Here is a 14,561-nt window from a genome sequence, read left to right as displayed (position 1 = left end):
CTTCAAAGTTAATCCCTGTATGAGTAAAGGAAGTTTGAAATGAGTAAGAATGACAGACTACATTAAAGTGAAAGGGATGTTCTCTGTTCCCTTCTAAATCTATTAAGCAACAGCATCCTTCTAGCTAGTTTCATTAGAGTGGTCTGGGTATGAGATGAGTCTGTATGTGTGATGTGGGGTAAGCCCACTCATTACAATGTTGATTTGTTTCTATTGTATTGCTTTGTATTGTATAGTGTTGTCTACAATCCGAAGAATATTAGCCCAGAAAGACTGTTTCTTAATAAATCACTATAATAAATGCAATGTCAAATGTAACTTGTTTTATTCACAGGCAGATGGGTGAATTATTTTTTATATGCAGCCATGTTAAAGGAGCAATCTGTGATTCCTACGTCCATTCGTCATTTTTTTTTAATGATATGTACCCATTGATTCTTGAAGAATATAACTTGTAAATTCCTCATGAGCTTTGTTGAATTGCCATACCTCATCTGTAAGCATGTTTAATTTGTTCCATAGTTTGTTAACAATGTAATAAGTGTCTAGCCTCAAAACATGGTTAAAACTATCATTTTGATCTCATGGATGGTCAGTCCTTGCATCTATAGCTTTATCTATGAATTTAAGACTGGTTATACTTCTCCAGCCCCATCCCTCAGCTGTTTACCAAAAACAGGGGCAGGGTGTCCACTTTGTTGTTGTTTGAACTGCAGATTGCCCCTTTACTGTTATAAAAGTCACAATTTACATTCCAATTAAAATGGTATGGCACTTAAGAAAGCATTAAAAGACAATTTATCAAGATAATTTTATTAGTGTGATTCATTTGCATTCATTCATCTCACTCTGTAATAATAGTCTCACAAATATTCTCTTCATCCATTTGCAATAACATTATATTTGACCAAAACAAAGACTGACAAATACACCCCAGCTGATTTTCCATGCAGTAGTTCAAGTTCTAGACAGACAAACAACATAAAAGTATTTCGGATAGGTCTTTGCTTCAAGCAAGAAGATACCTAGACAGTTGCACAACTGAATGCATTCAACTGAAATGTCTTCCGCATTTAACCCAACCCCTTGGAATCAGAGAGTTGCGGGGGGCTGCCTAATTGACGTCCACATCATCGGCACCCGGGGAGCAGTTGTTGGGGGTTAACTGCCTTGCTCAAGGGCAGAATAACGACAGATTTTTCCACCTTGCCAGCTCGGGGACTTGAACCAGCACCTTTCAGTTATTGGCCCAATGCTCTTAACCGCCCCATGTAACTCCTTCAAGTTTCACAGTGTATGCAGAGAAAACTAACTTACTTTTGTTCATGTCAAGCATTACAAATTAGTAAACGGTTTTAATATTTAAAAACATAATCATGACTAAATAACTTAATCACAACTAAATAATCAACAATACACTAATAAATATTAAATACATAAATTAATAAACAATAAATAACTAAATAAGTCCCTCATGGATTACGTGATGCCAAATTATAATATTTATAAATTTGTCCAATCACTGCACTATTTCCTCATAAAACAGTTAAATCATCAAAATATTATTGCATACAAATTACCCATCACTGCAATACAAAAAGAGGCCTGGCAATTTCAAATAATCACGCACATTTACCGCATAATATGGTTCAATTTAGCCAAACGTCAACAAATGTTCTCTCTCGTCAGTGCAGTTTTGCAACAAATTGGACAAAATAATTGCATATTGCCATGCTAAATGTCATAATTGCTGCAGCAAAATAAAGCCTTTTTGCTTGCAAATATCACAATAAAATCTTAAATACAGCAAAGCGACCTAAAATGAGAGCAACTTTAGAACACTAGACACTGTTAAGTGTATTTGAATAAAACCTTTTGCTTTAGTTCTTTAAAGCTCTGAAGTCCTTTCTTTCAGCAGAACACCTGGGTTCACGTCACTCGGGTGTGTCTCGCTTGCGTTGGCTGACGCCTGCTCAAACACTCTAAAAAAATCTGGCACTTGAAAAGACACCATAGGACAAGGACCTTTGACATTGCTGCACACCAGCCTCTCCAATGAAGCAGTGTTGACGATGTCAAAGCCCACAATCCCTCCGAACGTGCTGGGCATCCAGTATTCCGGCGAGCAAATGGGGTTTCCCAGGAGACCTTTCAGGGAATAGGGGGAGCCCATTTCTATCATAGTCTCCCCGAAGACAGAGTTAGGTCTGGGGCGCTCCACCAGAAGGCCTGGGTACAGCTCCACAGCATCCACTTCCCCATATAGACTCTCCAGCTCCGCAGCCAGCTCTTTCTCTCCTGCAACACCCACAGAACAACAAAGGGTTAATACATCTAGCCTGCTAGACCAATGATGTATATAAACCCTGGATTGCTGAAGCTATGTATTGGCCATTGTAAGGCTTTGAAGCCACCAGTCGGCCATACTGGCACTATCAGTCATCTAGCGTATATATAAGTCATTGCTAGTCACACACACGTCTATTAAATCCTTTACTCACAAAATAAAAAGTAAACGAACAACCCACTGGGCGCAGACGTCAATTCAACATTGGTTCAACGTAATTTCATTGAACTTACGTGGAAACAACTTGGAAGCAACTTGGATTCAACCAGTGTGTGCCCAGTGGGAAGGTGCATGCTATAACAAGTCTGTGTTTTGGTCTTTATAGGAACTCAATGATGCAAGTATAGACACAGTACAGTTGAACCTTGTGTGAATCTCACGTGAGAGTGTAAATGTGTATGTGATTGTACGTTGAAGATTACATGTGCAGACTTTAATAATACACCTTCAGGGTATAATAGGCGGCAGCCACTCCCTGCCCAATCTCTATATCAACAGCTGCCATGGAGGTAGTAACCATGCCAATAACAAAACAGCTGGGCCTGACTGAACCAATCCTGTCGCTTTATCCAGGGACTACTTCAGTTTCCATGCACCTGTGCTTACTAAATGAAACCTTTCACCTAGTTAGATTGAGGATAAATAAATAGAAATATTAAAGGGACACTTTGGGATTTTGGCAATTAAGGCCTTTATGAGTCAGATGAACTCATGGATACCATACCGTCTCTGGAAAATGGTATCCACGGGTTCGTTCATCTGACTCTGGGAAAGTAGATACAGGGCTTCATTGCCAAAATCCTGAACTATCCCTTTAAGATGATGTGTGTCTCACCTGTGAGATCCTCGAAAGAGGAGTAGGCCCTCATGTTGAAGCGTTTCCTGTAGGCGTTGAGGGACTGGTAACGCATGTCTCTGCTGTGCTCCAGGGCCTTAGCTGCCACGCCCACTACTGAAGAAGGCAGGTTACGCCCACCAGCCACCTGGGAACCAATAGGAATCAAGATTCATTAGTGGAGCTGAATCAGGAGTTTGGGAATTGTTCACTTAGGAAGGACTACCACGTCTAACATTAGGAAGACTACCACGTCTAACATTAGGAAGACTACCACGTCTAACGTTAGGAAGGACTACCACGTCTAACGTTAGGAAGGACTACCACGTCTAACGTTAGGAAGGACTACCACGTCTAACGTTAGGAAGGACTACCACGTCTAACGTTAGGAAGGACTACCACGTCTAACGTTAGGAAGGACTACCACGTCTAACGTTAGGAAGGACTACCACGTCTAACGTTAGGAAGGACTACCACGTCTAACGTTAGGAAGGACTACCACGTCTAACGTTAGGAAGACTACCACGTCTAACGTTAGGAAGACTACCACGTCTAACGTTAGGAAGACTACCACGTCTAACGTTAGGAAGGACTACCACGTCTAACGTTAGGAAGGACTACCACGTCTAACGTTAGGAAGACTACCACGTCTAACGTTAGGAAGACTACCACGTCTAACGTTAGGAAGGACTACCACGTCTAACGTTAGGAAGGACTACCACGTCTAACGTTAGGAAGGACTACCACGTCTAACGTTAGGAAGGACTACCACGTCTAACGTTAGGAAGGACTACCACGTCTAACGTTAGGAAGGACTACCACGTCTAACGTTAGGAAGGACTACCACGTCTAACGTTAGGAAGACTACCACGTCTAACGTTAGGAAGACTACCACGTCTAACGTTAGGAAGGACTACCACGTCTAACGTTAGGAAGGACTACCACGTCTAACGTTAGGAAGACTACCACGTCTAACGTTAGGAAGACTACCACGTCTAACGTTAGGAAGACTACCACGTCTAACGTTAGGAAGACTACCACGTCTAACATTAGGAAGACTACCACGTCTAACATTGGGAAGGACTACCACGTCTAACATTAGGAAGACTATCACGTCTAACATTAGGAAGACTACCACGTCTAACGTTAGGAAGGACTACCACGTCTAACGTTGGGAAGGACTACCACGTCTAACATTAGGAAGACTATCACGTCTAACATTAGGAAGACTACCACGTCTAACGTTTGACATTGGATGTATACTGAGATTGAAAACACACCATTCCCCAACCAGCTCCGTTTACTTGTGACAAAACAGTTGTCACTTAGGCCTCAATGAAATACTATTGCTGTAAGGATGTTCCAGTGTCGAGTGCCCACCCCCCATTCCCACTACTCTCCATCAGTGGTGTAAAGTACTTCAAAGTCCTACTTAAGTAGTTTTTTGGGGTATCTGTACTTTACTATTTATATTTTTGACAACTTTTACTTCACTACATTCCTTAAGAAAAGTATGTACTTTTTACTCCATACATTTTCCCTGAACCCCAATGTACTCTTTACATTTTGAATGCCCAGGAGGACAGAAAAATGGTCTAATTCACACACTTATCAAGAGAACATCCCTGGTCATCCCTACTTCCTCTGATCTGGTTGACTCACTAAACACATGCTTCATTTGTAAATTATGCCTGAGTGTTGGAGTGTGCCCCTGGCTATCAGTGAATTAAAAATAAAAAATAAAAAAATGGTGCCGTCTGGTTTGCTTAATATAAGAAATTTGAAATGATTTTTACTTTTGATACTTAAGTATAATTTAGCAATTACATTTACTTTTGATACCTAAGTATATTTAAAACCAAATACTTTTAGACTTTTACTCAAGTAGAGTAAAGTCATTTTCTATTAAGGTATATTTACTTTTACTCAAGTATGACAATTGGGTACTTTTTCCACCACTGCTTCCCATAGGACCCCAATGTACACTAGACAACTCACCCTTCCAGCGATCTGCTTGGTGAAGGACTCCACCAGGTTGTTGATGCCGTGCTCTGTGACCAGGGAGTTGTTGAAGACAAACTGGGGGTAGGTGTAGGCGCGGCCCTCGATATTGAAGGTGTCGGGCATTAGTGGGTGCCAGTGGTACAGGGTATTGAACTCAGCTGCAATACGGTTCTGGTACTGGAAGCGCTGGTTAAACAGGAGCTCCGGGTCGAACTTGAGCTTGAAGTGGTAGCCGCTCAGGTGCTGGACGTAGTCCTCGATCACGATCTTTATGGTCTCGCCTGCAAGGAAGGAAGGAAGGAAGGAAGGAAGGAAGGAAGGAAGGAAGGAAGGAAGGAAGGAATGAGATAAGGTTGGTGAGATATTGCTCAATAAATATCTGACACACACTAAATATCGTGTTTTGATCTGTTTTACACAGAGCTGTTTTAATCTGTATGCATTGTACGGTTTCGAAAACACTCTCAAACATTGCCTCACTTTGATCATATACGATTCCCATTATAAGGACCTGAAGGGTCTAAGACAGTACAGTAGGCACAGTAGGTGTGTCCAGTTTTAGTACTGATAACTCACCAATTAGGATGAGGCGTGTGGTCTGGAAAATGCGTTCGTCGTCCCATTCGGGATGCTCCTGCATCATGACGTCACAGACGCGGTTGTGTTCTCTCAGCCAGATGGTGGCGTACATCATGAGACCGGGGACCAGGCCGAAAAGCTCGTGGCCCACAGCGAAGCGGTGATCCTCGAGCACGTGGGGTGGATAGTGCATCTCGACTCCAACCTCCTTTACCAATGGGGGGTAGACCTCGCCATTCACAACCTGATACTTCAGTTTGCCATTCTTGAACTGCCTCAGCTTGTGCTGTCTCTCCAGAGTGTCTCCATAGACATGGTGTAAGTCCACCTGAAACACAGAGGTAAAGAGTGAGTCCAAACAAGCCTATAAGTTAAAGTCAACCATGAAACAAAATTGAAAAATATTTTCATATGACAGACCCACTATTTGTTGTGTATTGTAAATTAGACTTACGCCATGGCCCAAGGCTTTGGTGAAAGCTGGTCCTTTCTTGAAGTCTGATTTGAAGAACTGGTGGGTGAAGTGCTGGGCGAAGAAGGCGAACATAAGATTGGAACCCTGAGGATCCGGAATGAACCGCTTCCTCAACATAACCTTCTCCACCACAAGCTTGGCATCTGGAAGCACGGCTCTTCCTATAAGGAGAAGGAGCGATGTTAGCAAAATACTTGGGGTCCTACCTCAACAAAATCTTTATTCGGTTACTAACGAAAGTTATAATTATGTTAATTCGACTGCCATATCGTTCAGTCTCGTCTTGGAAACTTCAGAAGGCTGTGACTTTCGACTGGTGGGAATGATTTAGAAACCGGTCTGAAGTTAATTTCTAAGGCTTCCATGGTCTTAGAAAAGGAATCCCAAAAGACTGGTTAGGAGGGAGCTCACTCACCTGCAGTTCCCATAGGTGTAGGACAGCCCTTTGGCAATGGGGGAAGGGTCCGTGTATAGTAAGACAGGTTGGAGTAAGCTTCCCAGCTCTTGTAGCCATAATCAGAATTGTAAGTCGGTGGGCTGTCCACCAAATGTGAGCGGGCTATTAAATAGAGAGGCAGAGAGCAACATTATTTAATTTGTTCAGAAACTGAGCTAATAATGTAATCTGTTAAATTTAATGTAAGACTTCTGACTGAAAAATATTTATCATGTATTTTTTCACTCATATTTCGTTAATTTCTTTCTTTATCTCCACCCTTCCCATATCAGTAAATATCATACAGGTATATCCAAATAATACATTGACTCAACAGTCTTTCATTCATGAACTATCAAAAATGTGATATTATTTCAACTTACATGTCAAGACATAGCTCATGATAGCATTTCTCACAAAAGTGATCTTGTTGATGACATTCCACACCCCTTTGTAGTGTGTAAGGAAGTAGTGCACAGTGTTCGGGGCTGGTTTCAATGATATCTTTATCCATGTTAGGAATTCCGCTGCAGAGGGAGTGGGGAAATATTTATAATAACAATATCGAATACTCCTCGTGAATAATGATATACATAATATCGATGGAATTTGTATTAGACCTCCTAAAAATGTTTCACTTACGAGTTGTGCAGTTCTTTCCATAATATCCAGTTCTTGTGCATTCACACTCATAGTCGTCGAAGCCTTTTGAATTACATAAGCCCCTATTTTCACATGGTTGTGCACAGCAAGGGTCCACTGAAAATATATTGCAAAAGTTTAGAAGGCTATACAAAGTTGTATTATTGTATCCATTCATCTCTTTTTCCATTAAACATTCGAATTTATATTAAAGCAATTCAGATAAATCGATAACAGCTTATGTAAAAGTATAATTACAAACTATTATTAATAAGCCATATACAATATTTCCACAATATAATATATTTATAAGAGTATCAAAAAAATATTCTCACCTCCTTCGCAGAAATAGATCCACACGTTAGCGAGCAAAACAATGCAGATTACTTTATTCATTCCGAAAGATTCTATTGAATCGCAATCCGGCGTAAAATTCCAGCCGACTACAGCTCACACCTGGTGACAGTGATTCTGAAATGTTTGGATGCCTGCTCCATATTTATGTACGATGCTCATTCCAAGCTCTTGCGCAAACTATTACGCTAATAAAGTCACCGGAACCGGCCTGGACCAGAGGTGAGCGGAAAAATTGGACCAATCATCTTCCTCATGGAGGCATTTGGTGTATTCTGCATCCAGTTAACGTTGACATCCACACAGTGTGGTCATTTAAAACAATAAAATACACGTTTCTGTATTTACAGTGTATTCAATCACTGTAGCCAACATCAGGTTGTCTTCTTATTTTATTATATTGTATAAAGATTGATAACAAAAGTAACACATTTTCTAAAGACTAATCCAAAATCGATTAGTGAAGAAGCGGGAGGCAAAATAAAAAACAGGAAAACGTCTACACACACTTGTCAGATGCTAATTTCTTACAAAAAGCTTTCGGTCAGTCGACCTTCATCAGAGCATATCTCCACAAGCAATAGGGACAGACTTCCAAAACAATTACCAGTAAATTAAGGCGATCGTTGTTCGTGCAAACTATATATGGACAGTGGGAAGAATGTATTGTCATTTGGCGCCAACATGTGGCCAAATGTGTCATGGTGTTGTAATTACCGACTGGACAATGAATGGAAGTAGAATGACCAGGTTACAAAAAATTATGTCATTTGTCTTTTACGTCCTTAATAGCTAACCTATTTTATGTTATGTTATTCTTAGTTATTTGAATACTTACTTAGAGTTAGTAACACCTGTTTATGAGTGAAATATTAACTAAACGCAACATGCAACAATTTCAAAGATTTTACTGAGTTACAGTGCATATGAGGAAATCAGTCAATTGAAATAAATGAATTAGGCCCTAATCTATGGATTTCACATGACTGGGAATACAAATATGCATCTGATGGTAACAGATACTTAAAAAAAACATTGCTTCACAATGGGCCTCAGGATCTCATCACCTTATTTCTGTGTATTCAAATTGTCTTCGATAAAATGTGTTGTAGCTTATGCCTGCCCATACCATAACCCCACCGCAACCTTGGGGCACTCTGTTCACAACATTAACATCAGCAAACCGCTCTCAAACACAACGCCAAATTCTCTAAAACAATGTTTATGGCGTTGGGGTCCGGTGGACATTCCTGCTGTCAGCATGCCAATTGCACGCTCCCTCAAAACTTGAGACATCTGTAGCATTGTGTTGTGTGATTAAACTGGAAAATAAGGAGCGCAGATGCAAAAATGTAATATCCAACGTTTCGACAGCCAAGCTGTCTTGTGTGACAAAACTGCACATTTTAGAGTGGCCTTTTAATTGTCCCCAGCACAAGGTGCACCTTTCTGTTTAATCAGCTTCTTGATATGCCACACCTGTCAAGTGGATGGATTATCTTGGCAAATGAGAAATGCTCAATAACAGGGACGTAAACAAATTTGGGCACAGTATTTGAGAGATATAAGCTTTTTGTGAGTATGGAACATTTTTAGTAACTTTTATTTCAGCTCATGAAACAGGGTTCCAACACTTTACATGTTGCGTTCATATTTTTCTTCAATATAGATCAGGGTTTCCCAAACTCGGTACTGGGGCCTCTCTTGGGTGCACATTTTGGTTTTTGCCCTAGCAGTACACAACTGATTCAAATAACAAACTCATCCCCAATCTTTGATTAGTTGAATCAGCTGTGTAAGGGGGGGGGAGGGGGGTCAGGACCGAGTTAGGGAAACCCTGATCTAGTGGACTTAAAAGGTCCAATGCAGCCGTTTTTATCTCAATATAAAATCATTTCTGGGTAACAATTAAGTACCTTGTTAGGACTGTCTGGGAGTGGTCTGAGTAGGGAGGGGAAAACTGAAAAGTAGTTGTTATTGACAGAGAGGTTTGAAACTCTCTTTCTTATTGGTCTGTTAATACATTTTCCACTAGGTGTTGTCAGCAAAAAAGACAGTACAGTAGGCACAGTAGGTGTGTCTAGTTTTAGTACTGATAACTCACCAATTAGGATGAGGCGTGTCGTCTGGAAAATGCGTTCAGCAAAAAACAAGAAACTATGGATGCAGTGGGCTATAGAACAAAAACACTGGACACTGGAGAATTGCAAAAACATTGTCTGGTCTGATGAATCCCGGTTCCGGCTGTTTCACACTGACGGGAGGACTAGGGTATGGAGAAAACATGAGTACATGCATCCATCATGCCACGTGTCAACATTACAGGTTGGTGGTGGAGGTGTGATGGTGTGGGGTGTGTTTTCATGGCACACATTGGGCACCTTGATAAAAGTGGAGGTAAGTTTGAATGCCACCGGATATCTGAACATCATTGCCAATCAAGTGCATCCCTTCATGGCAACAGTGTACTGTATGTACTTATCTGTATGTACTGTATCTGCAAATAGATTTTTACACACAAATGTGTGAAGCATTGGAGTGGAATTCTTTCGACACCTTGTAGAAACCATGCCCTGACAAATTGAGGCTGTTCTGAGGGCAAAAGGGGGTGTAACTCAATATTAGGAAAGTGTTCCTAATGTTTTTTAAACTCAGTGTATATAAAACACAGGAAAATGTGCATTTTAATCATTTAGCAGATGGTTTTATCCAGAGTGAATTACAAGAGCCTTGCTAAAGGGCACATCAGATTTATCACATTGTCAGCTCGGAGAATCGAACTACCTACCTTTCAGTTACCGGCCCAATGCGCTTAATGCTAGGCTACCTGCCGCCCTCCATTTTTGACTGCACTGGGCCTTTAAGTTAAGAGACTAAATATTGACTGACAATTTAGGCTACTAATAGTGATTGACTACAGTATTAGTAGTTAGTAACCTAACGTAGCAGGCGTGACGGAAAAAAAAACTTTTGAGGGACCAATCCAGTAAATGTGTAAGAGGAGGTAAGATGGAGTTTCGCCCAAGGGGCCAGGGTTCCGGTTTAGAAGTAGAAGCACGGTTGACTGCTCCTACAGTTTTGCTTCGGTACTGCAGTTTAACTGACAGACCTGAAACACTAACTCCATAGACAGCCACATAGAGAAGTCAAATTAGAAAATTCCTAATAAGACACTTTAGTCATCACCTTAGTGCACAAAACATCCATTGAATTATTCAAATAATTTTCTTTGAGGCCGTTTTTGTCCCCATCACTCATAGCCAAAGATAATATTTTACATGTATATTCATCCAATGTCTGCCATGTTTTTGAATGACATGTATATTCATCCAATGTCTGCCATGTTTTTGAATGACGTGATGACGTCGTCGTCGCTGCTCCTTGTGCGCACTGAGTGCTAGTGCGCATTTGATGTTGGTCCCTATAAACCAGATCCAACCCGTATATAGACATTCCATTAATCGGCGTATGCGAACGTGAGTAGATTATCTTGAAAACAACAATCGGACATCTTGGATGCAGTCTCCAGTTCTTATTATACCTCAGTAGTGTCGCCTTGTTAACGTCCAAAAGCGGAAGTCGCTTCACAGGCTTTCCATTTTCTCTGAAAACCGGACGCATTCGGTAGGTTTCCGACCCGCAGAGGGTGAATAGTTAGTGGGTGTGTTTGATCGGTAAGCCTAACGAAACCAACTGTAAACTTGGGACTTCCCAAAACCATTGTCACAAAGTTGGAAGCACAGAATTGTCTAAAATGTAATTGTATGCTGTAGCATTAAGATTTTCTATCACTGGAACTAAGGGGCTTAGCCCAAACCATGAAAAACAGCCCCAGACCATTATTCTTCCTCCACCAAACTTTACAGTTAGCACTATGTATTCGGGCAGGAAGCATTCTCCTGGCATCCGCCAAACCCAGATTCCTCCGTCGGACTGCCAGATGGTGAAGCGTGATTCATCATTCCAGAGAACGTGTTTCCACTGCTCCAGAGTCCAATAGCGGCGAGCTTTACACCACTCCAGCCGACGCTTGGCATTGCACATGTTGATCTTAGGCTTGTGTGTGGCTGCTCGGCCATGGAAACCTATTTCATGAAGCTTCCGGCAAACAGTTATTGTGCTGACGTTGCTTCCAAAGGCAGTTTGGAACTCGGTAGTGAGTGTTGCAACCGAGGACAGATGATTCCATTCTTGTGGACCGGCTAAGGAGTATTTGTGTCTGAGGGGGTCTTTGGCCTAGTTTTCTAACTACCTCTCTCAATGAGTGCAGTGTATAAAGTCAGAACATCTGCTGTCTCAGCCACTGCCTGTCACCAAGGGAGTACCCCAAGGCTTAATCCTAGGCCCCTTGTTCTTCTCAATTTACATCAACAACATAGCTCAGGCAGTAGGAAGCTCTCTCATCCATTTATATGCAGATGATACAGTCTTATACTCAGCTGGCCCCTCCCTGGATTTTGTGTTAAATACAACAAAGCTTTCTTAGTGTTCAACAAGCTTTCTCTGCCCTTAACCTTGTTTTGAACACCTCCAAAACAAAGGTCATATGGTTTGGTAAGAAGAATGCCCCTATCCCCACCGGTGTGATTACTACCCCCTGAGGGTTTAGAGCTTGAGGTAGTCACCTCATACAAGTACTTGGGAGTATGGCTAGATGGTAAACCATCCTTCTCTCAGCACATATCCAAGCTACAGGCTAAGATTAAACCTAGACTTAAACCTAAACCAGATGACCATTCTACCCATGCTAGATTACGGAGACGTAATTCATAGATCGGCAGGTAAGGGTGCTCTCGAGCGACTAGATGTTCTTTACCATTTCGCCATCAGATTTGCCACCAATGCTCCTAATAGGACACATCACTGCACTCTATACTCCTCTGTAAACTGGTCATCTCTGTATGCCCATCGCAAGACCCACTGTTTGATGCTTATTTCTAAAACACTCTTAGGCCTCACTCCCCCTATCTGAGATACCTACTGCAGCCCTCATCCTCCACATACAACACCCGTTCTGCCAGTCACATTCTGTTAAAGGCCCGCAAAGCACACACATCCCTGGGTGGCTCCTCTTTTCAGTTCGTTGCAGCTAGTGACTGGAACAAGCTGCAAAAAACACTCAAACTGGACAGTTTTATCTCCATCTCTTCATTCAAAGACTTAATCATGGACACTCTTACTGACAGTTATGGCTGGTTCGCGTGATGTATTGTTGTCTCTACCTTCTTGCCTTTGTGCTGTTGTCGTTGCCCAATAATGTTTGTACCATGTTTTGTGCTGCTGCCATGTTGTGTTGCTACCATGTTGTTGTCATGTGGTGTTTCTACCATGCTGTGTTGTCATGTGTTGCTGCCATGCTATGTTGTTGTCTTAGGTCTCTTTTTATGTAGTGTTGTGGTGTCTCTTGTCAAGATGTATGTTTTGTCCTATATTTTTAATCCCAGCCCCCGTCCCCGCAGGAGGCCTTTCGTTCTTAACTGACTTTGTCACAGTGGTCGTGGAAAGGAGACCAAGGCGCAGCGTGTAAAGTGCTCATTCTTTTTCTTTAATGAATACACCTCAACAAAAAACAACAAACGACCGATAACAGTCCCGTCAGGTACACAAGACTAAATGGAAACCAACTACCCACAAACCCCAAAGGAAAACAGGCTGCCTAAGTATGGCTTCCAATCAGAGACAACGAAAGACACCTGCCTCTGATTGGAAACCATACCCGGCCGAACATGAAAACCAACACATAGAAAAAGAATACTAGAAAAACCCCACATATAAACAGAAAACTCAAAACCATCCAACACAACCACCTGTCACGCCCTGACCACTCTACTATGGCAAATTATCTCTTACCATGTCTGTCGGGGCCATCTTGTTTCAACATTATGAAGAATGGCAACACTGCCATGTTGACCTGAGCCTTGCTGTTGAAAAACCACATTAATGTCCGACTTTCGGCTGTCGCACATGCAGTCGGTTGCTTTCCCCTTACCACTCAAACGTGCCCAATGGGGACACACTCTTTTCACGCCATTTTGCCCGATGGGTAGTGCTATACGTCATGGTGAACGTGGGTTTCAATGTTCAAGGACCATAGAATTAGGGATTAGAATAATTATTTAATAGGATCTCTATGGCACATTCAACCGAGAACCCTCCTTGGACCTCATAACTTTTTCACCGACATTGCTATGGTGGGTTTATACATTATAATTTACAATTGCACTTTCATATTAGTACATAATGATGCTTTATTTGAACTAATGATAGGTATCTACCAAGTGGCTGAACCAGTTTTCCCAAAAGTGAACGATGTGTAACGTCAAGATTTGCTTGCTAGCCAACCTACAACATCATTGTCGCTATCAAGCCAATCTTGATGATGGTCAGTCCATTTGCCTTCAAGTTTGCCTTCAAGTGTAAAGGTAGTGGGGCACATTGTTAAGCAGTGCACAAAGAAGAGTATGTCAGTAAACGAGTCCAATACCACACAAGCTGCTAGTGTGCAAGAAAACTAGCATCCTCGGTTGCCAAGAGCCGGGCAATTCGGGGGAAATCTGTAGGCTTATGCGACAGTACTTGTAGACGTGACAGGTTTCTTGAGCACGCAGTGGGCAAATGTCCAGTTGTAGATCTCAAGATTTGGGGGTGGGTCGCCGTAAACTGTTTGCTGGATACCGGGAGCCAAGTCAGCACTATCCACGAGTCATTCTTCAGAGAACACTTATTAGGGGAAGAGGAAGACATGCTTTCTACAGCAGGATAGCTTAAGATAACTGCAGCTAACGGGTTGGACATCCCTTACCGAGGTTACCTTGGGTTAGACATAGAGACCATGGGGATAATTTTACCCGGGTGTGGGTTCCTGGTAGTCAAAAATCCTCCACAGTCA

General features: G+C 41.8%; 1 protein-coding gene across 1 annotated transcript; it reads right to left on the bottom strand.

Annotated features, from left to right (window-relative positions):
• Window positions 1-797: 797 nt before the first annotated feature.
• On the bottom strand, window positions 798-8,262 carry LOC106599098 (prostaglandin G/H synthase 2). Its single transcript, XM_014190162.3, has 9 exons — window positions 7,654-8,262; window positions 7,319-7,435; window positions 7,060-7,203; window positions 6,656-6,799; window positions 6,220-6,401; window positions 5,763-6,093; window positions 5,181-5,467; window positions 3,183-3,330; window positions 798-2,298 (listed from the first exon to the last, which is right to left on the bottom strand). Exons 1-9 carry the CDS (start codon window positions 7,712-7,714, stop codon window positions 1,889-1,891), a joined length of 1,824 nt encoding a protein of 607 aa, XP_014045637.1. The 5' UTR covers window positions 7,715-8,262; the 3' UTR covers window positions 798-1,888.
• Window positions 8,263-14,561: the final 6,299 nt, after the last annotated feature.

The sequence above is a fragment of the Salmo salar genome, chromosome 03 (assembly GCF_965601325.2).
Source record: "Salmo salar chromosome 03, fSalSal1, whole genome shotgun sequence".
Classification (NCBI taxonomy): domain Eukaryota; kingdom Metazoa; phylum Chordata; class Actinopteri; order Salmoniformes; family Salmonidae; genus Salmo; species Salmo salar.
This window is presented reverse-complemented; position numbering and strand designations above follow the sequence as displayed.

Coding starts and splice junctions, on each gene's coding strand:
- LOC106599098 (XM_014190162.3), bottom strand. CDS start 7,714: ATGAATAAAGTAATCTGCATTGTTTTGCTCGCTAACGTGTGGATCTAT. Junction 7,436..7,653: donor GATCTATTTCTGCGAAGGAG/GTGAGAATATTT, acceptor ATATATTTTCAG/TGGACCCTTGCTGTGCACAA. Junction 7,204..7,318: donor TGGAAAGAACTGCACAACTC/GTAAGTGAAACA, acceptor CTCCCTCTGCAG/CGGAATTCCTAACATGGATA.